The 24,808-nt window shown below is 40.2% G+C and overlaps 1 protein-coding gene across 1 annotated transcript; it reads right to left on the bottom strand.

The window, feature by feature from the left end:
* Positions 1 to 20,877: 20,877 nt before the first annotated feature.
* On the bottom strand, positions 20,878 to 21,756 carry LOC147613277 (uncharacterized). Its single transcript, XM_086782770.1, has 2 exons — positions 21,231 to 21,756; positions 20,878 to 21,122 (listed from the first exon to the last, which is right to left on the bottom strand). The coding sequence occupies exons 1-2, from the start codon at positions 21,754 to 21,756 to the stop codon at positions 21,070 to 21,072; spliced, it is 579 nt and encodes a 192-aa protein (XP_086638896.1). The 3' UTR covers positions 20,878 to 21,069.
* Positions 21,757 to 24,808: the final 3,052 nt, after the last annotated feature.

Below are 24,808 nucleotides of genomic sequence, written 5' to 3'. Positions count from 1 at the left end.
TTGTGTTTACTCTTTTGTACATAGGATGTCATCAACCTCCTCAAGCAGTTCTGGGTGAGGATGAGACAATGCGTCATCGTAATCACGATGTGTGGTTGGGACAAAAGATCAAGTGTATGTGTAATCGATGTCAAGGATGCATTGTACGAGCGCGTCGAATTACCTTGAATCACGTCTCCATGTATGGAGAATGAAATCAAACAGGTTTAGAGGTGAGTAGATGTAAATTGATAGTATTCAAATGACTCATGGTATCCAAATTAAATTAATGGAGTTGTAATATACATACTCTAATTGAAGCAGGATGCAGTACCACACCCTAACATGGTGCCCTACGCACGGAGAGAGCACGCAAAGCATCGACGAGATGATGTTGGAGCTTCGGGATCTATTGTCAGAGAGAGATGAGTGGGAAAGGGATGACAATAGCCTTGCACCCCACGAAGTTGTGGAAGAGGAAGTGTTTGATGATATGGTGCGGTATCTTTTTAGGGATGATCCCAAAGGTATGGATGACAATGATATGGAACAAGAGCATCTTTACAAGGCTTCATCGACACCGGTTTTTAAAGGGTGCACATTCTCTATTTTACGTGCTTCACTTGAACTACTCAATATACAAACAGTTTATAGATGGAGCAATGCAAGTCTTGACGCATTATTGAAGTAAGCATTCTAACTTGCAAATTTGAACTAGTGTTTTAGGGTTTAGGGTTTAGGACTAATTGATGATATTGGATGCTGGCTATTATCAAACATGCTTCCAAAGGAAAATAGACTACCCACCTCAAGAGACATAGCGAGGCGCTATGTGACATCTCTTGGAGGATTGGATTATGATTGCATACATGCATGCGTCAATGATTGCATTCTCTTTCGTGGGACGCATAAGGAGGCTCGACATTGTCCCACTTGTGGTGAAGCAAGGTATAAAACAGATGTGAAGAGTTTTGATGTACCTCGTAAAGTCTTGCGACACTTTCCTATAATTCCTCGCATCAAACACATGTTTAAGTGCAAATCCATAGCAGAGCTCATGTCATGGTGTTCCTCACATCAATCGGATGATGGCATGTGGAGAATTCCCGCAGACACTCCTGCTTGGAAGCATATTGAAGATGAGTGGCCCAGCTTTAAAACAGAGCCCAGAAACTTGAGACTTGGCCTAGGTATGGATGGAGTGAATTCATTTGGTTTCAAAAGCACCGCATACAGCTTGTGGCCAGTTGTGTTGGTGAATTACAACCTTCCACCATCAATGGCGATCAAGAAGGGACATCTTATGTTATCCCTTCTAATTCCAAGGAAACATAAAGTCAAGCATATGGATGTTTATCTCGAACCGTTGATTGATGAGTTGGAGGAACTATGGAGAGGTGTTGCGGTGGTGGACATTAGTAGGCCTCCCTCCTCTTGACACTTCGACTTAAAAGCAGTGTTGATGTGGATGTTGATGTGGACAATGCATGACTTTCCAGGATACACCGATTGTTCTGGTAAGAATTCTAATTACCTCCCTACTCTAATACTATTGGCTATATTAATTATAACTATTGACTTTATTATTCTAATTTTTATTTATATTTTACGAGGTTTGAAAACATTGGGTAAACATGCATGTCCTGTTTGTGGCCCCTCGTTAGTATATGAGTATGCTGACGGTTTGTGTAAGACCATATTCGTCGATAATCATCATCAATTTCTCCCGTCAGATCATCCTAAATATGTTGCTAGTAAGAGTAACATTCCTCCACAAACACTTCGTGCAAAAGATTGGAAGTGTATTTGGGAGTCTACAAATATTCTTCCTCCAGATGGCATGAACAGGTATAGTAATGTTTTTCAATCTTGTTTTGTGTAGTCTCTAATTGGATTAAAGATCACATAGAGTAATCCCTTGTGTGGGTACTCCATTTTTTTTCGGCTACCATATTGGACCCATCTTAAGATTAACCATCTTCTTGATCCCACATCTTCAAGAATGTGGGATCTGGTATTTGGGAACATGTTATTGGTAAACGAGACAATGTTAGCGTACGGGAGGACTTGCGGGTCGTAGGACGTATGCGTTAAGCTTGGCCACGAGAGGAGGGTGGGCACGTTCGTCTTCCGCCTGCATCATGGATTATATCAAAGAAAGAGGAGAAGCAGGTAAAGCAGGCCATCACACTTTCCGTACTCCCACTGGATGCATGAGATCATTGAAGGGAGCCTTTACAACCACTAAGAAAAGAGGCGTTGAGCAACTATATGGGTTGAAGTCCCACGATTGCCACAAGATGCTCCAAGTAAGTGTTTTCCAAGACTTGTACATTGAAATTAAATTTTGTAATGCCATAAACCATACATACATGTGCTATTATGTGCGTAGTTCATACTACCTATACGAGCATCGACCATTGTGCAAATAAGAGTTTGAAAAAATGTATTTATAAGATGGGTGAGCTTGTGAGGTATGTAAAACCCACGTCAGATCATCCTTCATTATACCTTGCAATATGAACGTGCATGAGGTATAACATACTATTCATTTATTTTTCAGATATGTTAGTTCCAAAGTAATTGATCCAGCCACGTTGGATGATGTGTGTGTTATGGCAGTGGAGGTGGTTCGTTTAGTAGAGGAGACTTTTCCGCGAAGCATTCTCACAAGTCTACATCTCATTGTGCATTTAGTGGACGAAATTGCTTTATGTGGCACTGTGCATGCACGTTGGATGTTCTTCCTAGAGCGCTTCATGAAGACCTTAAAAGACTTTGTGAGGCAAAGTGCAAGGCCTGAAGGAAGCATGGCCGAGGGTTGGTTGATACAAGAGTCTCTTGTATATGTTTCAGAATTTCTTGGTCAGGTGGACAGCTCGATCGGTGGATGCAAGTACCAAATCTCACGAGAGGACGAAGAATTTGCAACGATCATGTAAAGAAAACGGTATATTTCGAGTTGAGCGTCTAAATGCATTACTTGGTGTTGCAAATGTGTGTCCTTCAACCTGAGCAGAGTGCTAGACAGATAACAACACAAGCAAGTACAAGTTAGCCTCATGTTGAAGAAGAAACTATGGTGGACTCTCTAACATATTTGGAGCAAGACATGGATGACATGATAGATGCCCTACATGACATAGGGAATATTGAGTGAGCAATAACACAGGAGATGGTGGGTGGTGTCCATCGATGTATGGAGAAACCCTCAAGAAAAGAGCAACAGTTGTGTAGGTTGGCTCGTACGCCTCTGTATCATGGTGCATGTATATCTATTTTGCTGCATACATGCCTCACAATGCTAAACTTGCAATAAATATTTGGATGGTTTGATACTAGTGTATCAAAAATTTTTTTTTTTGCGTAAGTACTTATCACCCTTTCCATTTTTTATCTCTTTCTTTTACCTTTTTTAAATCATCGTTGTCAATACGACGGCTTTTCTTGTAGACCGTATGCATGTAAGATCCATATTATAGTCCATTGGTATGGACTACAATTTTACCATGCTTGTCCAAATGATTTTGTTCTCTATCGGCACTAGCATGCAGGTATTGCACAATGTCCACAGTCTGGAGAATCTAGATATAGAAAAGATGTCCAAGAATAAAGGGTTCATGCAAAAGTACTCACCTCCTCAGGCACTTCCCTGTCATTTCATCGATTCAAACCATGTTCAAGTGTAAATCCATGGCGTCTATGATGTCTTGGCATCAAAAACTAGATCCACGGACAATGTTATGTGCATGCCCGTGGTGATTTCCCTACATGAAAACACATAAGAGAAGTGGTTAGACTTTAATGAGGAACCTCGTAATATTTGTCTCGGGATAGCTATGGATGATGTGAAGTTGTTTTGTCTTGAAAGTTCAATAGTCCCAGGGAAGTACAAGGTAGCCAACATGGATATGTACTTAGCCCCGTGAATAGAGGAGCTACAAATTTTATGGGAAGGAATTGATGTTCATGACATGTCAAAGAAGTTTGGACAAAGGGAGTTCTCATTTACGAGGAATACTAATGTGGACTATGCATGATTGGCCAAGCTATGGAGAATGCAGTGGTAAGCTATTTTGTTATTATGTAACAACTTTGATATATAGGTGGATGGTTGTATAATATTATTTGTTTTGACATAGGACTATCAATATCTGCACACAATGCATGCCCTTTGTGTGTACCTAGACTAGATTCTCATCATTCAAGAGGCTTGAGAAAGATAGTGTATGAGGGTCACAAGATGTATCTACCAGAGGACCATGAGCTACGTGAGGGCTATTTAGATCAGCATCTGCCTACACTAAAGTCAAGCAATTGGAAGAGAGCATGGGAGGACAACGAATGGTCTCCACTCCCTAGAATGAAGTGATTGTCTATATTTTACCGAATACCATATTGGGAAGATCTTCTAATTAACCATTTGCTTAACCCTATGCATATTTTTAAAAATATAGCCATAGTGCTTTGGAAGAATTTTAATGGGGACACAAAGAGCAAGGGCGAAAGGGAGGATTTACAATTAAGTGATTGTATGCAACACTTATGGCCAGGAAGAACCAGAGGTGATGGTAAGTTGCTACTACCTAAAGGTCATTGGGTATTGACGAAAGAAGATTAAGCTCAAGTTCAGAAGTGCATTTCCGAGTTTTGTACTCTGACTGGATGTATGCACTGCCTAAAGGGGGTGTTTACAAAGGATAACAAGCTCTTGGGCTTAAAATCACATGATTGGCACAAGTTCTTACAATTTGTCTTGCATGTGGCCATAAAAGGTTACCTCACCGACATAAAGGATACAATATACAAGATTGGCACCGTGGTCTATTGGATTTCATTCAAGTAGACAAGAAAAGAAACTTTGGAAGTAGCCCGCTTAAATGCCATAGAAGTAATTATATTGGTGGAGAAGTTTCTCCCAACCAACATATTAACCATACCAATGCATCTCCTAGGTCATGTTGTGGATGAGGTGGTTGTGCATTCACATTATTGGATGTTGTTTTTGGAGAGGTTCATGAAGATGCTAAAAGGTTTTTTTCGTCAGAGAGATCACCCAATTTAAGGGAAGCATGGCAATGGGATGGCTTGTGCAAGAATCCCTCGTGTACATCACAGAGTTTCTTAGTATCGTAGACCTTGAAGTGCCTAAACTATGGTCAATAGAAGAGGATGATAGAGTAGTCGGAGAAGAGCCACAAAGGACAAGGGATTGAGGGAAGGATGGATGTAGCCTTACGAGATAAGACCAAAAAATTGTGCATCGTAAACTCAAAGAGTATGCAAAAGTGGATCGAGCGGTATGGAGAGGCCAAGAATGAGAGGAATCGAGCTCGTTAAGCTTTTTGAAGGATTCAGAACACAGCTCGCCAACCATACCCTTCATCACTTGCTATACTTCTAGAATTTCCATCAGATAGATGGCTCCAACAAACACTACAAGAAGCAAAAAGAGGAGCTTGCATATGGTTGTGGACTACCATGTAGGTGATTTCATTCATTCTAAGCCTCGATATGTTACATGTTTTCCAAATATTGTTTACAACTTCTTCATAAACTAACGATGTGTTATTTTCTTTTAATATAAAAAATTTTCAACACTGTGGTCACATGGACGCCATTTTTGAGTGGAGTGGATCGACAAGAGGAGAATAACATTCGATTATGGCGTTACAAAAAATTTCATGCAGGAAAGAAGAACTAGTGCAAGTGATTCAAATACGGATGTGAACATGCTCGATTACTTTGGAACCATCCAAGATATCATCAAGGTTGGCTTTAGAAAGTTTCATATGTTTATCTTTGCTCTTAAGTGGTTCAAGGTCACAACAGAAGCACATGCAACTGTATGAAGAGGGAAATCCGGATTAGTTCAAGTGGACTTCACAAAGATTTGGACAGACCACAAAGATACATTTTTACTACTAGAGAATTGTGAGAAATAATCTTTAAGGAGCACCCAAGAGATCTAAGATGGTGGTTCAATGTAATCCAAGTGGCACCACATAGTAAACAAATATATGAAGACATGTAAATAGATGGAGATGAAGCAGAGATCGGTGTGGTCCAACAAGATCAAGTTCCACTACACGTCCAAGTACAGCAAGAGCAAGGGCTAGACGAAGGTATAAAGATTGAACAGTCAAACACATGGGATGTCTCAATGAGAAACCAAAGCTAGAGCTAGAAGATTTAGAGGCCGATATAGATGCATCTTCTATTCCTACATGATTCGAAGATGGAGAGATTTACCTTGCAATAGATCTTTTCAAGGCCAATGATCTTTTTCACTATGAGAGAGTTGATAATGATTAAATATGATTTTGTAAACATGCAAATATTCTCACATGCTATGATTTGATGGTAATGTATTTATTGGTTTCATTTACTTTTACAAGTATTTGTATCTACCAAAAGTTAGAAATAAGCATATATATTGGTTAGGATATAAATAAGGAAAATTTTTTTAAAAAATTCCAACTTCTATTCCCACAACGATATTTATGATGCCAGTATCGATGTTTTTACTGATGCTAATATCGACAATATTATAGATGTCAATTTGTGTGCCGCGACAATCATTGTCAGAACATAAGCATTGTGTAGTAATGTTGTGGAAGAAACATATGTATGATTTTATTGAAGAGATTGGTGAAGAGTGGTGTACAACTACAATGTGGTAATTTTATCATTGAAAAGGTCTACAAATTACCTTTGATTACATGATTTTTTTTTTAAAATCTCTAGTTTAATAAAGATCTGCAAAGATAATTCATAATAGCTAAGCATATATTTACAACTAGGATCATTAAAACATTATACTAGCATAGCTATTAGGCTAATTGCATGGTCATATGACCAATTATTTGTTGCAATCAAGCTTGTGCTCATGCACTAAGTGAGAGAAAATGTCTTTCAAATTTAGACATGGGTAGAATTGAGGCATGTAACTCTCTTGCTAAGGAAAATGTGAGGACATTAAAAAATTTGATGGTACACGAGTGGTTTAAAGTGGTTTACACAAGTGGGTTAAGGCTCATTTCAATAGGTATCATGGAGTCATCATAATAACCTTTTATTTTGTTTAAGATAAAGAATGCCAAATTTTAAAATTCTAAGACACAATCCATCCCCCTTTGCCAATTGACATCTACAAGTCCTCACCATAGTACCTCAGGATTGATTCCTTGTACATGTGCCAAATAAGAAGAAAACTTATTGATAGAGAATTCAAGGAAAGGAGAGGCCCGACTGACTCTCTTTTCATTTATAGCTTTCCTAACTTTGAGCATAGCAATTTTGACACTTTAAACAAGCAAAGACAATTTATGCTCACAATAGTATATGCATGGAGGGCCATCCCCAATCTAGCCATAGTTGCCACTATTCGATTTTTGAACCTTATCGTTCTTCTATTTACATAGCTACAACTGAGAAGGCAGGAAGTTTGATCTAAACACAAGGCCCTTAGATAGTGGGATCATGTACTATTATCACACCACAGTCTATGATATCTATCGTCGGCATACATGTATACAACTTGTAAAGATATGATTGACACATGGTTTTGGAAGACACTTTACTTTCTAAGGAGAACCCTTCACACAAGGAAGAGCTGCTACAAAGAATACCTAGGGGAGCATGCCCTACGATAATAGATTTCAAGGAATCTACATCAAGTAGGGGGGATCTTAATTCCATTTTGAGGTAAACCTAGCATCTCTTGCTACATATGAGAGTAGCATAATAAGTGTGATGAAATGACACTATAAAATTTGTAATTATGAGAACGCTTTGCCAAGCCCAAACCTAAGTTGCTTTGTAATCATTTAGTTCATTTCTTTTTATGTTGTAGGCACCCAAGTTGAATAAGGGCCAATTATATGAATACCAATTTCTCATACTACAAAGACAAAATCCCCCTTTGAGCTAATTAATTCTTGTGCTTATTTGGTGTGTGAGAGAGAGCTGAGAGGAGATCTTGGTGCATGTTCCTCTTGTGCTTGTGATTATGAGTGTAAGAGTAGAGAGGAGTTATAGTCCTTGTATGGATAAAGGAAACCTCGTGAGACAGCTTGAGGAAGGAGGCAAAGGAGTAGTGCTAGCACCCCCTAGTGCACCTTGGAGTCTTTAAGAGAGAAGAGCTTAGAGCCTACAATTTCCCACGAAACATTAAGGTAAGCATTATCCATTGCATTTGAGGAGGCATAGTGTAGCCATGTAATCAAAATGCCGATAGAAACTCGTGTGCATGAAATGAGAAAGGAACCCATGTAATCTAGCTTATACGTCCTTAATAAAGCCTAGAATCACTCTACCTCTGCATTGAAATGAGAGAGATGCCCATTTCACATATTGTTGAGCCTTTACACGGGCCTCTCCACTAAATGAGAGAGATGCCCATTTTACATATTGTTGAGCTCCTACATGGACAAATAACCTTAGACCAATGTGGGCCTCAACCCCTATAACCCTTGACCGCAACATATTATTCATGGCATATGAAGACATTGTTATGATGGCAATGCTAACTCCTATTAGGTTATTCCATTCATAGTTTACATTAATTCTAGTGCTTTTGGGGTGGAAGCATGTTAACGTGCTACGCTTTTTGTGTCTGGGACAATGCTAATTAATAGGATTTTTATGATAGTTTTTAGGTCCAAATATGACCCGCAATGCAAAATTTCTTTTCATACTATATATCATTGGAAAGCTCTTAACGAAGAGAATCTTGTTGTATGATCTTCGACAACTTATGATTTGTTTTGCAAACATTTTACCGCATGCCAATTTTTTAATGCTACTATTGCTAGAAACCACCAAAAAGAAAAAGCATAGCACGTTAACATGCTTCCACCCTGTTTAGGTCTTATAACATAGTTACAATTACCAACATTGGTGTCCATGTAGGGAACTAGTTATGATTACAATGCATACATAATGCTTAGAATCGATTGTGACCAGCATGAGGGGCATGGTCCTAGATTGTCTAGAATGCCCATTCATCTGCAACATATTCGGCCTTACAAGAGACCTCTTCTTGGTTATCTTCTTCTCCACTTGAGTCTCCTCCTATACAAGTAAGGCCTTAATTGGAGCCTTGAACAGCGATGATCAAGGCCCGACAAGCTCATATTGGAATGTATATGATTTAAATGGTTTGGCCATAGTTTGCTAAATTTTGGTCAAAAACTTTGTTTTTGGATTCCCAAAACCTTGGAGCTATTGCATAGGCCATTGCTTTTTGCATTCTATTTCTTCTCTTTCACCGAAGAGGCCGTGGAAGCAGGTGTGATTTTAGTGAAGAGACTGGTGAAGTGTACGTGGCATACGATTACAAGGTGGTAATCGATACAATCTCGTGAATCGATTGTATAATTGATCAAGCCGAAAAGGTCTACAAATTACCTTTGATTACACGAAAGTAGAAGCAAAAATCACAAGTTCAAAATAAAGATCTACAAAGATCATTCACAATAGCTAAGCTTATATTTGCATCTAGAATCATCAAAATTCAATCGTATATACTGGCATATAGCCATTAGGCTAATTGCATGATTATAGGAGGACTAATTCTTTGTTGCAATCAAGCTCGTGCCCATACGCTTATAAGTGAGGGCAAATTTCTTTCAAATTCACACATGAAAGCACATATCTCTCTTTGGTTAAGGAAAGTGCGAGGGTACAGGAGTGGGTTAAGGTGGTATCTAAGACTTGCTGGTCGATCTTAAGCGCACGCTATCTATATATTGTAGTAGTATGGCCGATATAGATGCATCTTCTATTCCTACACGATTCGAAGATGGAGAGATTTACCTTGCAATAGATCTTTTCAGGGGGCCAATGATCTTTTTGACTATGAGAGAGTTGATAATTATCAACTATGATTTTGTAAACATGCAAATATTCTCACATGCTATGATTTGATGGTAATGTATTTATTGGTTTCATTTACTTTTACAAGTATTTGTATCTACCAAAAGTAAAAAATAAACATATATATTGGTTAGGATATAAATAAATAAAGAATGCCAAATTTTAAAATTCTAAGACACAATCCGTCCCCCTTTGCCAATTGACATCTACAAGTCCTCACCATAGAACCTCAAGATTTATTCCTTGTACATTCCAATAAGAAGAAAACTTATCCATAGAGAATTCAAGGAAAGGAGAGCCGCGACTGACTCTCTTTTCATTTATAGCTTTCCTAACTTTGACCATAGCAATTTTGACACTCTAAACAAGCAAAGACAATTCATGCTCACAATAGTACATGCATGGAGGGCCATCCCCAATCTAGCCATAGTTGCCACTATTAGGTTTTTGAGGCTTATCGTTATTTTATTTGCATAGCTACAACTGAGAAGGAAGGAAGTTTGATCTAAACACAAGGCCCTTAGATAGTGGGATCATGTACTATTGTCACAGTCTATGATGTCTATCAGCATACATGTATACAACTTTTGAAGATATGATTGACACATGTTTTTGGAAGACACTTTACTTTCTAAGGAGAACCCTTCACACAAGGAAGAGCTGCTACAAAGAATACCTAGGGGAGCATGCCCTATGATAATCTATTTCGAGGAATCTACAACAAGTAGGGGGATCTTAATTCCATTTTGAGGTAAACCTAGCATCTCTAATCATTTAGTTCATTTCTTTTTATGTTGTAGGCACCCAAGTTGAATAAGGGCCAATTATGTGAATACCAATTTCTCATACTACAAAGACAAAATCCCCCTTTGAGCTAATTAATTCTTGTGCTTATTTGGTGTGTGAGAGAGAGAGAGAGAGCTGAGAGGAGATCTTGGTGCATGTTCCTCTTGTGCTTGTGATTATGAGTGTAAGAGTAGAGAGGAGTGATAGTCCTTGTATGGAGAAAGGCAACCTCGTGAGACAGCTTGAGGAAGGAGGAAAAGGAGTAGAGAATAGCTTAGAGCCTACAATTTCCCATGACACATTAAGGTAAGCATTATCCATTGCATTTGAGGAGGCGTAGTGGAGCCATGTAATCAAAATGCCGATAATCACTCTACCTCTACATTGAAATGAGAGAGATGCTCATTTCACATATTGTTGAGCTCTTACATGGACAAATATCTCCACTAAATGAGAGAGATGCCCATTTTACATATTGTTGAGATCCTACATGGACCTCGGGGGGTGCACCTTATAAAAGTTATATGTATAGCGTGCATTCAAAGGGTAATTACTACTGGGCATATGTTCTTCTTATCTGGTCCAACGCTTTCTTCATTCAAAATCTCATCAACTTCGTGTCGTATCTCACTCACTGAAATGGCCTCATCATCTTCATCGCTACCTTGTTCAGGAGGATCCTCTTCAACACAAGGATCTGCAAAATCATCATACTCGTCGGCTTCTCCCATTTCAACATCCAGCTTAGACCATGTGGATCCTGTATCCAACCAAGGTTGAGACCACCATTTTAGGTCTTCCACCTTGCTAGGCTTCAACCCTAATGATTCACATAGCGTTTGTGCTTGCTGTAATCCCTCCTTTAATGCACCAATAATCTTGTCATCTGAAGATACACTCTCATAGTTCCCTAGGTTTGCTTCACATATTCCTTCTTGTTTGTTCAAATCCTTCCAAATATGTTCCTGCTTTTTATGAGCCCTAGAAAATGTTAGCCCATCTGAGTTACATTCATGCATGGAAATTTTATTTAAGCTACCAATGACATGCAGTGGATCTCCAAGATCAAATGCTCTTCTTGCCCAACCATGGCTCCAAGATCAAATGCTCTTCTTGCCCAACCATGCCTCCAACCATGCCTCAATTTTACTCAAGTAAATTTTAGCAGCATCAGATCCGGTAAAATGCAACGGGCACTTGAGATTAGGATAGAAGTCCCGAAACATCTTGATTAGGAGTACAACAAAGTGGCAAGAAATTTGAATATCTGTATAGGCCTCTTTGCTGATGAAGTTTTTCTTCAAGGTGTAGGTTGGGTGGTGATAAATCCACAATCTCCAAATCTTGAAAAAGAACACCACCTTTGCTGCAAGAATCACATGCTCCTTCAAGCCTAAATTTGGTGATAGAAATATGTCGATATAATCAGCAACAATTTGCAAATAGGCTTCAGTTCCCTACATACTTCTCTCTCTTTTTTGTAACCATCTCAAACAACTTTGTACTTGCCTACTTGCAAGTCTTTGAGTTGCTCCCCAATTTTGCCGATCGTTAAGTTGAATATCTCCATCTCGTAACCTATGCTCATCAATAGAGAAAGAGTTGTAAACAATAGCAACATGATTCAGTGTGATCCAAACACAGCCAATTGCTAGTTGTCGAGTAGGACTATCAAGCGGACTTGTAAGTTTCTTTCCACTGTGCACAAAATCCTGATCATGTATACCATATACATTACCTCCTATGAGCTGTCCTCTTAGTTTCGAGCCACACCAATCAATGTGAAACAGCCTATCATTCTTGCCAAGATAATCCTCAAGCATCAATCGGCGTCGTCTACTATCACCATCTGCCCAATTATAGGTCCAACTATATCCTTCAACTTAGCATTCCACATTTTCTCTATAAGATCCCACTGATTCCTGACAAAATCACTATTAAATCGATTACATGTACAATGCACAACTAGAGCCAATCGTGGAAGACATTCGTGAAGAGGATTAACTATGAGCAGCCTTGCATAATGCCCTACCACATGATTTTGAAAGGCATCTACAATATTCTCATATCCTTGTGAACCTTCTCCAACAATGATAGCACCATTGGAAGAGCATACATGATGCTCCTCTTTTCTCCGACAAAATCCAACAAGAGTGTCATCTTTTGGATTCCACCTACACAGAATAGCATATTAATGCAAGGACAAGTCACTTTGTTACTTGACTACTAAGGCTAAATGAAAAGAAATACAAATGTTACCTTATGCGACGTTTGATTGTTGTCTCATCTTCCACAATGATGATGGGCACCTTAGACATTACTCCGTATTTCTTCTTGGCCTCCATGTATATCTTGCCAACCGCATCAAAAATATACTCATGCTCACCAGCTATGAATTGAATTGCCTTTCGACCTTGCCTTTTAGTGGTTGACATAGATGGCCCTTCAAGATTTGCGCTTAGAAAATCATGTAGTCTTGGTCCACCCCACAACTTAACAACTTCATAGATTGTTTTGGTAGACTCTCTAAACCTTCTCCCTTTCTTGGATCTCAATGTGTTTTCTGCCACGTCTTGGAAGAAATCCCATAGCGCTGATTTGCCTCCAAATTTACGTTGTCTATGAGCCTCTATTATGTTGTTACAGAAACCTCAAACATCTTTTCTATTGACACATTCTAAACTTGCTTCCTTGAAAGACATGATCCTTACTGATAGCACCGCAATGTGTGATATTGCCCACCACAACTTTCTTTTGTCTTCATTCAAGCCTTTCTTTGACTCCAAAGTAGCATTTTTTAACTCTTCAATTGTCAAATAATCTAATCGCCTGCCTTTACCTGTTCTTCTAGCTCCTCTCTTTTCAATGGCAATACTCTCTCTATATAACCTCATACGAAAATCATTGCAAGTAATTTTCTTGCAATTATCACATGAGAAACCCTGAAATGGAATTTTTGTTCTTGATATACGATGACAAAGTATGTGTCTGTAGCATCCCTCCACCTTGTATTCCATAGCCCCATCATGTAGAGTAGCTCTTGTATACGGCTCACAAAACCATTCATGTCCCTTCTTTTGATCATTTAAGCAAGACTTTATATCAATTTCCTGACCTTTTACATAAATAGTTGCTTTCCATAACCCCCAACACAACAAATTTAAATTTGACAAAGAAGACAAGTATGGATCAGTTTTACAGGACTATAAGGTACTTGCATCTCACCGCTATCATGTGTGAGTTGTTGTTTTGTTGAAACGAGGAAACCGCCTAAGGATTGTTGTCGAGGATCTTTATCAAAGTGTTTCCTTGGTCTCCCACGAGTCCCTGTTAATGCTGGGCTTGATTCGATTGATGTCTTGTTCCAAGAAGTGATGTGAGATTTGCCTTTGATATGCTCTGTCAATACAGTATCCAAATCTGATCCGCGAGGGCACAAATGAAGCCATTTTCCATCGTACTTACATACTACTCTTACTGCATTTTTATCCTTATACTCATTTAAAGTTGCCTCCACCACCTCAAACTTTGCTCCTGCATTGGCAAAAGCATATATTTTATAGCTAATGTGCATTTGAAAGATACAGGTTATACATTTAAAGTAAGTCATCTTACTTAATCTAAGAGAAAAAGCATACCTTTGTGAGTGTTATTGAAAACATTCATCTCCTCAATAGTGGCTACAATTTTCACTGCATCATCAACATCATCTCTTCCCTCATGTGTGCTGCTTCCATGAGAAGTCATTAAATTTTCCAAATTCAATCCTCTATTGGCCAAGTACCTTTTTTGATGTCCTTGACAATCTAGCACATGAGTTCTCATGAAATTGGACAAGCAATCATAAGCCGATTTCTTGCCCTCAACCCCGATCCTGATCCATAGGTACTTCCACATTCATGACACCAAACTCGAACCATAGGCTTACCATTGATGTCCTCTGTAAGAAGCTGAAACTTGTCATCTCTAGGTTTCTTTAGCTCCCTTAATTTCTTCCGAATCTTCTCACAGTGAGCCTCCCAAATTTCAAGAATAGATTTTGACAATAGAGTACTCTTGTACATACTCCTCGCATGCAAATGTCCACGATCAAGATCACTCGTGCCATTCTCTCCATCACCATCTGCATTGATAAATCCTTCATTGATGTCATGTGATGTCCTGCAAAAACACTTTGAGGGCCCACCATCCTTCTCAATGTTACTCAACACTCTTTTGATACCAACACATTTATCCCCTTCGATATGCCAACGATCTTCTTGTATTGCATTTAATATGCAACCTTCATCATCATCTTTGTCTTCGATGATAAACTGAAAAGGATCTACAACAAGCCCATCTTGCACTATCTCCTTGCGTATCGTAATGTAGGTAGGTTCACCAAAAGCTCTAACATAGCCCAGGAGCTTCTTCTCACTAGATCCATGGTCAAACATCTTCACATGAACCTTGGACCCCATAGATTATCACCGATCAGCCAATTATCTGTAAAGGTTAAAGGAAGAGACAAAAGTTTTAAAAAACAAAAATTTGATAGAATCAACTTAGACATGGATGCGCACATACGCATTTTTTGCAAAAAACAGTTATGGGTTTGTATGTAAACTCATGTTTGGCTGAAAAAACAACGGATCGATTATTTTACTGAGTATGTAAGTTTGAGTCTTCATGCACATACGATTGCATAACATCACAGATCATGCATAACCACCCACTCAACATTTCAACCAAAAAAATTATAACATGATATGGAGCTCATGATAGGCAGCATATATGCAACCAATAATGCTAGAGAAATAACTTTCACAAATTTTGAGCAAGATGTCTTTTTTTTTGTTGGGTAGTGAGAGGTGCATTCTCACACATGCATGCACTTTGGTGGGCATGTGCATGCGCTTAAGATCAAACCCATTCCAGCCATACTTAAGATCAAATGAATCATAGGCTTCTAAGCAAACTCCCATTGCAGCCACATATTCCTTTGATCTTGAAAGAGCAGTGGACATGGCATACATTATTGCCAGCAAATGTAATGTCACACGGGCAGTAGAGTTAGTACCGACTCTTGGAAGCTAAAGCCATGATGCCTCCCAGCATTATTTACACATAGTGACACTACCAGTTAGTCTTCTAAAACTAGAGTCATTATATTATACGGTACTTTTAAAGTGGTGACATAATCGCATGTATGGGCAGGAGAACATGAAAATCATACTTACATTCATTCAGGGATTACCTATACTAGCTCTTGACACATTTTCATCCACAAAATAGATGTACACGTGAGAAGGATAAGTTGTTGTAATAATTTCCAGAAAGAAGACGAGTGAATTCAAATGCATCTGCATGGTCCAATGGCTGAAGAGTCACTTTGTGGAGCAAGGAACATGTTTGCCATCAAATGATTACAACAGAAAGTCATTCACCATCCTATAATCCATAAAGATGACATGTTTGAGGAGTTTCCAATAGGCCACAAGATAGCAAGAATCGAAACAGATCGTGGATGTGAGTTTAAGTCTGATCACTTTCGACAATGACCATTGCATTCACCATGAGATGACACCGACCTATACACCATAGTTGAATGGTGTTGCAAACTGTAGAAATAGTGCATCGTGGACATGAAAACACTCGAAGAAGCAAGCAAGACTCAGTATAACAGTACTTATGCAATTATTGCCTCAGATCAATATTCTAGGGCCTTGAGGGTAGCCACTAGCAGGTCTTTGGAGGGTGCTCCATCAAAGGTCTGGAGTGTCTTGTAGCTCCATCAAAGGTGTTGATTTCACAAGTGCATTTCCATCACCAGGACACTTGGATGTAGGCCAGTCATTAAGGACGGGAAAGACCTGTCTCATCAACAGATGCTTGGGCAATGCTCTACCATGTCAACAAGGGCTCCTACAAACTGTGGCACAGAGTACTCTTTTAGCTTGAAATCGTGCAGTGCACGCATGAATTTGCTCAACCCAAGGGGTACGGTACAGGCAGCTGCTAGTGAAAGAAGGCATTTGAGCAAAATGGGAAGCAAGTATGACTGTGATTTTGATAAGAATACCATACTGAGAAAGGGTATCATTGGAGCCTCTTCTATCAGAAGCAAATTTTCTTTTGGTGAAAAAGAAATTGAGGAGAGCATGACAAATGCATGTCAGGATAACACAATGCTCATGATTTACAAATCCATGTCTGAAGAAATTCAATTAGGTAATTTGTCATGCTACGAGATGCATGCACTGGATGCAAATAAGTTGTGTGAATCTCAATGAAAACAGTCGGGGATAGGTCTGCCGTTTAGTTTCCATGTTGCAGAAAATGCTCTCCATGCCCTTCAAAACATGTGGAGGTAGAAAGGGCTTCAAGGAAGCCTTTGGCCATTATGCTTTTGGATTTTGAGAAAGCCTATGATTGAGTGGATTGGGATTTTTTGGAGGGTACACTGCTAAGACTTGGTTTTCCACAACTATGGATTGCTGGCATCTCAGCCTTGTATAGATCAGCTACTAGTAGGACAGTCATTGGGGGGGGGTGATGCATTTCGGTTGGAGAGATCAGTGAGACAGGGATGTCCCTTGGCACCCTATCTCTTTATCTTGTTTGCAGAGGCCATGTCGTATTTTTTACAGGATAGAGCGACAGACATTTGTGGTTTGAGATTACCTCTGGGAGTAGAGGAGGACTTGCTTGACTCAGAGTATGCTGATGACACGACCTTGTATGTAGAGGATAGTGAGGAGACTTTTGAGACTGTTCGAGTTTCCTTGGATACCTTTTGTCTTGCAGCAGGTGCCAAGATAAACTGGAACAAGCCAGTTGGATTTCTCATAGATCCAGACTCCACCTCTACTTGGGGACATTAGTGGGGTTTTTCGTGGATTCAGAGAGACTGTACCACTAGGTACTTGGAGTTTCAGGTAGGTTTGGATGTTTCTCTAGAGCAACAATTTGTACCAGTTATTACTTCCATCAAGAAGAAACTGGCCTTTTGGAGCTCTGCACGACTCTCTCTTGCTAGCAGAGCCTTGGTGGTGAATCAGGTGTTACTTGCGACAGCTTGGTATGTTGCCTCTTGCTGGTGTTTCTCTCGAGCTTGCATAAAGAAGTTGAGGAGACTTATCCGCAACTTTCTTTGGGCAGAGTCTGATGGCACTACAGACACGAGAGTGAGGGTCTCTTGGGACTCCATTATCAAGCCTCAGCATGAGGGTGGTTTAGGGATTCTAGACCCAAAGATACAGAGCAGAGCCTTGTTAGGTAAGATTATTGTTAGAGGACTTACTCCAGGTGGGCATCCTTGGAAATGCCTACTCCAGGAGGGATTCAGACATTGTACACCGTAATTAGGAGGAGATTGGAGGCCTTCTATTGGGTGGATCTTCATTGTTGCTCCTTTGAGTCCTCCTAGATCTCATTTTCTCAGATGCCTTCTTAGAGTGTGGTCTTCATTGAGGGCGTGCCTTACTCAGAGGAGCCCTACCTTGCCTGAGGAGGTGGATAGACAGCCGCTCATTTGGAATCCCTTGATTCAGGATTCTGATGGGCATATGATTGGAGTGCGCACACACATTAGATGGGCCAGGTTGACCAGCTACATCTGTCAGATCATCCTGGAGATATGCGAGTGTTTTGTCAGATCATACCCTAGCAGAACTTCTGGGAGACTCCCTGACGAGTGTTTCAGATAGGAAGACGGATTTCATGGATGCCATTCCTGATGATTGGTTCTTTAGATTGGATCAGTGGAGAGAGCATCAAAATGACCAACTTTTTTGGCAGGGGCAATTTTCGGGGATTGGTATTCCTCTTCTGATTATTTACGGGACTGCACGCAGAGGTTCTCTCTTTACTTCCAGGTGGCAGACCATGGGAGTCTAGTCAGAGTCGCCGCTCCTCTTGTGGTTTGGATATTGATGCTTGTCCTTGGCAGAGAGTCAGAGTTGTTGCTCGACGGGGTAAGCAATGGCACTTAGATCCAGTTGTCTCAGCCTCGTCCTTGTGTGAGTGGAGATTGTGGCTGTGGGAGAGACAACCGCTGTCTGAGGTTGAGTGGGACCCAGGGGAGTGGACCTGGCCTCAGATCTCAATAGGACAGTCCCCCTACCCCCTTCTTTCAGTATTTTGCGAGGCTTGGGAGGAGATCTCTGATGAGTGAGAGGCTTCATTCTCATTCTAGGATTTTACATTGGGCTCCAGAGGGTATTTCAGAGCCATTTTTACAGATTTTTTGGAAAAGGCTTTGGGACTCCTGTGACGGCCGTGGAGGATCACTTACTTTTTATGGATGGTAGTACACCAGGGACTGCCGGTTGGGAGCTGGCTTGCTCAGATGGGGATGCCAGGAGATTGTTTGACATGCGCTGTCCCTACTCGTGAGACTTTGAGTCATTGTTTATGGTCATGCAATTTTTCTCATATGGTGTGGAGAGGCATATGCAGGATTTTCCAAAGAATGACGCCGGATCTAGGATATATCAGTTGGGGAACATTCTGCTGGGCGCTTCCAGGTGTTGGGAGACATGTACTATATGAGGCAGACACTCTTGATACGGTTTTCTACATCCACAAAGGGTCTTGTGCTCTGGAGGATGCAGGTAGTATTCCTCTATCTGCATTACTAGAGACTTCATCAGCACAGAGATCTTTGATATAGTGGCCAGTATTACGTATTCGTGCATATGGAACAGGGATGATGAAGGCCCGACAAGCTCATATTAGAATGTATGTGATTTAAATTGTTTGGCCGTAGTTTGCTAAATTCTGGTCAAAAACTTTGTTTTTGGATTCCCAAATATCATTACATGTAAGGCAGATGCTTGCAAAACCTTGGAGTTATTGCATAGGCCATTGCTTTTTGCATTCTATTTCTTCTCTTTCACCGAAGAGGCCGTGGAAGCAACTCAGGTGTGATTTTAGTGAAGAGATTGGTGAAGTGTACGTGGCGTACGATTACAAGGTGGTAATCGATACAATCTCGTGAATCGATTGTATAATTGATCAAGCCGAAAAGGTCTACATTAACATTAACATGCTTCCACACTTTTTTGGTCTTATAACCTAGTTACAAAGACCAATGTTGGTGTCCATGTAGGAAACTAATTATGATTACAATGCATACATAATCATTAGGAAGTGAATGGGGTCTTCTTGGGCCCTTTAATTTACCCAAGCCTAATCAGGGTGATTAAGGAATAGCCAAATGGGGGGTTGCCATGTGGACTAAAATGTTGGGTTTTTAAGAGAGGTGTAAGAGTGGTCAAAGGGTGCACTTTTTCCCCAAAAAGAGGGGGTGGGCAATTTTACGATTTTCGGACCTCCATAACTTTTACATACAAGCTCCGATTTGAGCGGAGATTACAGATCCGTGATCTATGCATCAAGAGCTTTCCATAGATATGTTACATGATATGGTTTTATCCGCTAGATTTTAAATTCCATTTCCCCCCCAAAATTCAAATTCGAATAAAGTAACCGTTTTGAAGCTTCTAATTAGAAAACGTTTCTTCTTAAGAAAGTTTGACTCCCTTAAACTACCAAATAAAAGGGCCCAAGAAGCCTTCCATTGAGGTCCTAATGGCTTAGAGTCGATTGGTGACCAACAAGAGGGGCATGGTCCTAGATGGTCTAAAATGCCCATTCATCTCTGCAACATATTCGCCCTTACAAGAGACCTCTTCTTGCTTATCTTCTTCTAAAATTGAGTCTCCTCCTACAAGTAAGGCCTTAATTTGAGCCTTGTACAAGGATGATAAAGGCCCCACAAGCTCACATTAGAATGTATGTGACTTAAATTGTTGGCCGTAGTTTGCTAAATTCTGGTCAAAAACTTTGTTTTTGGATTCCCAAATATCAGTACATGTAAGGCAGATGCTTGCAAAACCTTGGAGTTATTGCATAGGCCATTGCTTTTTGCATTCTATTTCTTCTCTTTCACCGAAGAGGCCGTGGAAGCAACTCAGGTGTGATTTTAGTGAAGAGATTGGTGAAGTGAACGTGGCGTACGATTACAAGGTGGTAATCGATACAATCTCGTGAATCGATTGTATAATTGATCAAGCTGAAAAGGTCTTTGATTACACGAAAGTAGAAGCAAAAATCACAAGTTCAAAATAAAGATCTACAAAGATCATTCAGAATAGCTAAGCTTATATTTCCATCTAGAATCATCAAAATTCAATCGTATATACTGGCATATAGCCATAAATTAGGCTAATTGCATGGTTATAGGAGGACTAATTCTTTGTTGCAATCAAGCTCGTGCCCATACGCTTATAAGCGACGGCAAATTTCTTTCAAATTCAGACATGAAAGCACATATCTCTCTTTGGTTAAGGAAAGTGCGGCATTTCAGCGGGTATCTAAGACTTGCTGGTCGATCTTAAGCGCTATCTATATATTGTAGTAGTATGGCCGGTGGTGCAGAGCCTAGCTGGTGGTGGGCGGCGCAGGTCCCCCAGGGTAGTTGCATTGTCCGAAACCTGCATTGCAGTACACGCCAAGCAACCAAGCGGAGAGTAAGTAAGATCAGCAGCTCGTAATGTAGGGTTAGCAAAAAACAAAACAGAGTGATGATCAGACTGACTCACTGGGATCGCTGGTGACGAGCATGGCCGCGCCTTGGAAGTCACAGGTGGCGCCTTTGGCCCTCATGTTCTGCCAATAGTCGTTTACGGCGAAGGAGGCGTGGGCGTACAGCGTATCCGGAGCGGAGCAGAGGTCGCCCCCCGCCAGGATGGGAGAGCATTCGGCTCCCTGCGAGCATGAGAAGTCCAGAAGCTGCTGGAGAACATCGTCAGGTGTAGACGGCCGTGCCACGCACCACACCAGCCCGCCCACCTCCAATTCATCGCCTTGTTGCTGCTGCGGCTGGGCGCCCGCGCCAGCGCTAGCTGCTTGCCGGCCGGCGGACTGTAGTTGGTTCTGCTCAGCGACACAAATACAATCGAGAAAGGGCACTCCACATAAGCAGAAGTACCCACAAATCTTCCTACATGTCTCACGCGAAAATTTGGAGCCTGCGTTAGTGCGGGCGGCCTCCGAGCGACCTGACAGCACGCCTAGCAGCAGCAAGGCTACTAGTGCGACCGCGGCAGCATAGCCCAATCTGGCCATCGCAGCTAGTTGATTTGAATGGTGGGGAAGCTTGCTTATATAAGACAATATCCAGAAAGGTCCGCAGTTTCTTGTAGCCGAGCTGGTCTTTCAGAAAGGTCGTCTGCACTTTCAGAGTCATCATGTGGTATTTATATGTAAATGTGGAACTTCTCTAGCAAAATGAGTAACAAGACCATTCTTTGTTCCCATCATCACATTGTATCCATATGTAGAGAAACCCACTAGCTTTGATTTTGGTAAACCAAAACTGCATAGATACTCTATAAGTGCCTCATATAAACTTAAAGATATCCCATTACTTGTGTGCAACAATGTCACAAATCGATTGTGTACAGGGCCATCTCCGTTATTGCTCAAATAAGTAAGGCATACAATCAGGTGACACTGATTCAATACATCTATGCTTTCATCCACCATAAGTGAGTAAAATGGACTGTCAATAATTTTTGACTTGATCTTATCATGAAAGTATGCATAACAAGCTTCTAAAAATAAATGGGATGATGAAGCTGATAAATATGTAGCATAGCTTTGTTGAGTGAGAACATTTGGCATTTAAAAAACCCCAACTCCTCAGCATTCTTTTGAAAGTTAGATAAAGGCTTGTGTCTAATAGCCATGAAGTACATGACTTGAAGAAGTACCTTTACCCTTGCAACCTTCTTACCTACCTCCGCTTGATCCATATTCTGTAGATGAATATTTACAGGCATGGTTGATCTTCTTTCCTTTTCAACCCACAAGAACTTTTCTTTTTCATGATCCTTTGGCTTCTCATGCACCTCTAATGAAGGCATTTGAAGCACCGTACTACCAACTGTAGCAAACACATTAGTCATCTTAAAGAGAGTACATATACGACAATGTATTCTTTCTTTTCCATTTCCATCATGCAATGCATAGCTTCATGGGAAGTATACTTTCCAATGCTCTTTATAAGATTTATGGCCTTTAGTCTTCTTTGCAGCATTTCCTTGATGATTCAATACAACATCTTCATGAGTAGCGTATTGCTCTCTCACCTCTAGTTGATATGCAAAAGATCGAGGCAAGTTACAGAGTAAGGTTATGCATGAACTAGAGCTCTATGATGAGCTCTAATTGGTGCAAAAGATTGAGGCAAGCTAGAGAATAAGGTTATGCCTAATGGTAGGAAAATGTGTTATGCCAAAGAGTGTGGCATGAGCTTACTATTCCAAAAGGTCAATGGATTGACTCAATGGAAGTGAGCTTCACTGCATCAAACCACTCTCCCAAAGTGGAGGTATTGGTGTGTCATTTTAATTCCCACTCTAAAACAATTTAAAGAATCACCGTAATCGCTTCCTATGCCAAGCCACCTTTGACATGGCTAGTTTCTTAAGGCTGTCAGGTGCAAGGTGTTAGAAAAATGAATGATACAAAGATTGTGTGGTAGCCCAAATCTTTCCAACCACACATCTGGGTCCTTTCCATTCAATAGTGTCATTCCTTTCTCAGTAGTACACAACTACTATTCTCCCTTATTATACATTTGTACAAAATTTTGCTTAGGCTTAAAGAACTTGATAGTGCACTATGTGACTCTTATAAGGGTTCCTTTCAGAGATGTTGGCCCAAAGAGTGCTAACAACACTCTTGAAGTGTCGTTTGCTTGTGATAGTTTTCCCTCTAATATCAGCATTCACAATATCCACAAGTACAATGCTGATCCACGGCTGGATTTTTTTAGCAGTCACGTGATGGGTTTTTGTACAATAATGGGTTGTGTTTCTTTACGATCGCGGTACGTGTTTTTGAAGTCACTAGAGTCTAGACTCATCGTTTATATATCTATATTTATATATATCTATATATATATATATATATATATATATATATATATATATATATGTATGTATGTATGTATGTATGTATGTATGTATACCATCAGTCCAACGTTTGCATTTATATATAAAAATATATATCATCATTGATTCTGAATGGATTATTGGCGACATGTTTAGGCTGAGAATTATGACAGAGGAAACCTCCAAGAGCCAGTTATTCTCATCAATCATGTTTTTTGATTGATTATGGTATACTGATTCTCATGCTACAAGGCTTGGAGAGGCTACCCACTTTGGTTTGTGTGTGTATTTGGTGTCTACATATTACTGTCTCCATAGAAAATAGCAAAATGTATTCTCTACAGTGAGAAGGTTGAGTGATGGGAAAATGGATGGGTACAAAGGATATTTTGTGATGAATGGATTATGGGTTAACTAGCAAATGATTTTCTTGTATAGCAGCACACCCATTGCCCCTCCCACATTCTCTAGCTATCGTGGTCCTCAGTAAGGAGATGTTTACTAGTGTTGAGAAGATGTGATGGCTCCCCAATCACATTCCATGCTCCAATGGATAATACGTCATGCTTAAATGGATATTCGAACCTTTCACCGGCCTTATCCAGAGAGAACTATAGGCTTGCATGGTGGGGTACGTATTTATCATCTGCTGCTAGCAGTTCTACAAAATGTGTCGCAAACAAGATGTAGCTTGGATCGATTTGGGCGGCCTTATCACCATCTCGCACATTCCAAAGAGGTACTTACACTTTCTCTACATTTCTATCTATCTATCTTGGGAAACTCCATATTATCACTTGATTATTTGTGTAGGTTTCCATAGCTACTAGTGATGACACCATTTTGTATCACGAACGAGTGAGACACTCACTCAAGAGCTACAGGAGGTGAGAGTTGAGATCTGCATTGAGAGTAAGCCTACTACACAGACGCATCGAGGGTGAGATATTGACATCCACCTGGTACTCTCTCTTCGTGGTTGAAAAAAGTATAATTAAGGTCTAAACTTATAAATTTATTAAGTTGTACTTAATTAGAGAGAGAGAATATTCAAAATTTTATATGCTTTACTTTTTGAGTAGGTAGTTCATGAGATGGAGACAAAGCTTTAGTAGGCCAAGGCAAAGGTGGAGAGTATTAGAGCCGAGAAAGAGCAGAATAGAATTATGAAGAGGATTGCCCAACATGGGTTGCAGAAGTTAATTTTCCATGTTTGAGAG

The sequence above is a fragment of the Cibotium barometz genome, chromosome 44 (assembly GCF_041138505.1).
Source record: "Cibotium barometz isolate CiBa-2024 chromosome 44, ASM4113850v1, whole genome shotgun sequence".
Lineage (NCBI taxonomy): Eukaryota > Viridiplantae > Streptophyta > Polypodiopsida > Cyatheales > Cibotiaceae > Cibotium > Cibotium barometz.
The sequence above is the reverse complement of the archived record's forward strand: the minus strand, read 5'-3'. Positions and strand labels throughout refer to the sequence as shown.

What these genes read in the sequence shown, in the direction of transcription:
- LOC147613277 (XM_086782770.1), bottom strand. Translation starts at nt 21,756, where the DNA reads ATGGCCAGATTGGGCTATGCTGCCGCGGTCGCACTAGTAGCCTTGCTG. An exon ending in GCTCGTCACCAGCGATCCCA is followed by an intron (nt 21,123 to 21,230) that starts GTGAGTCAGTCT and finishes ACTGCAATGCAG; the next exon opens with GTTTCGGACAATGCAACTAC.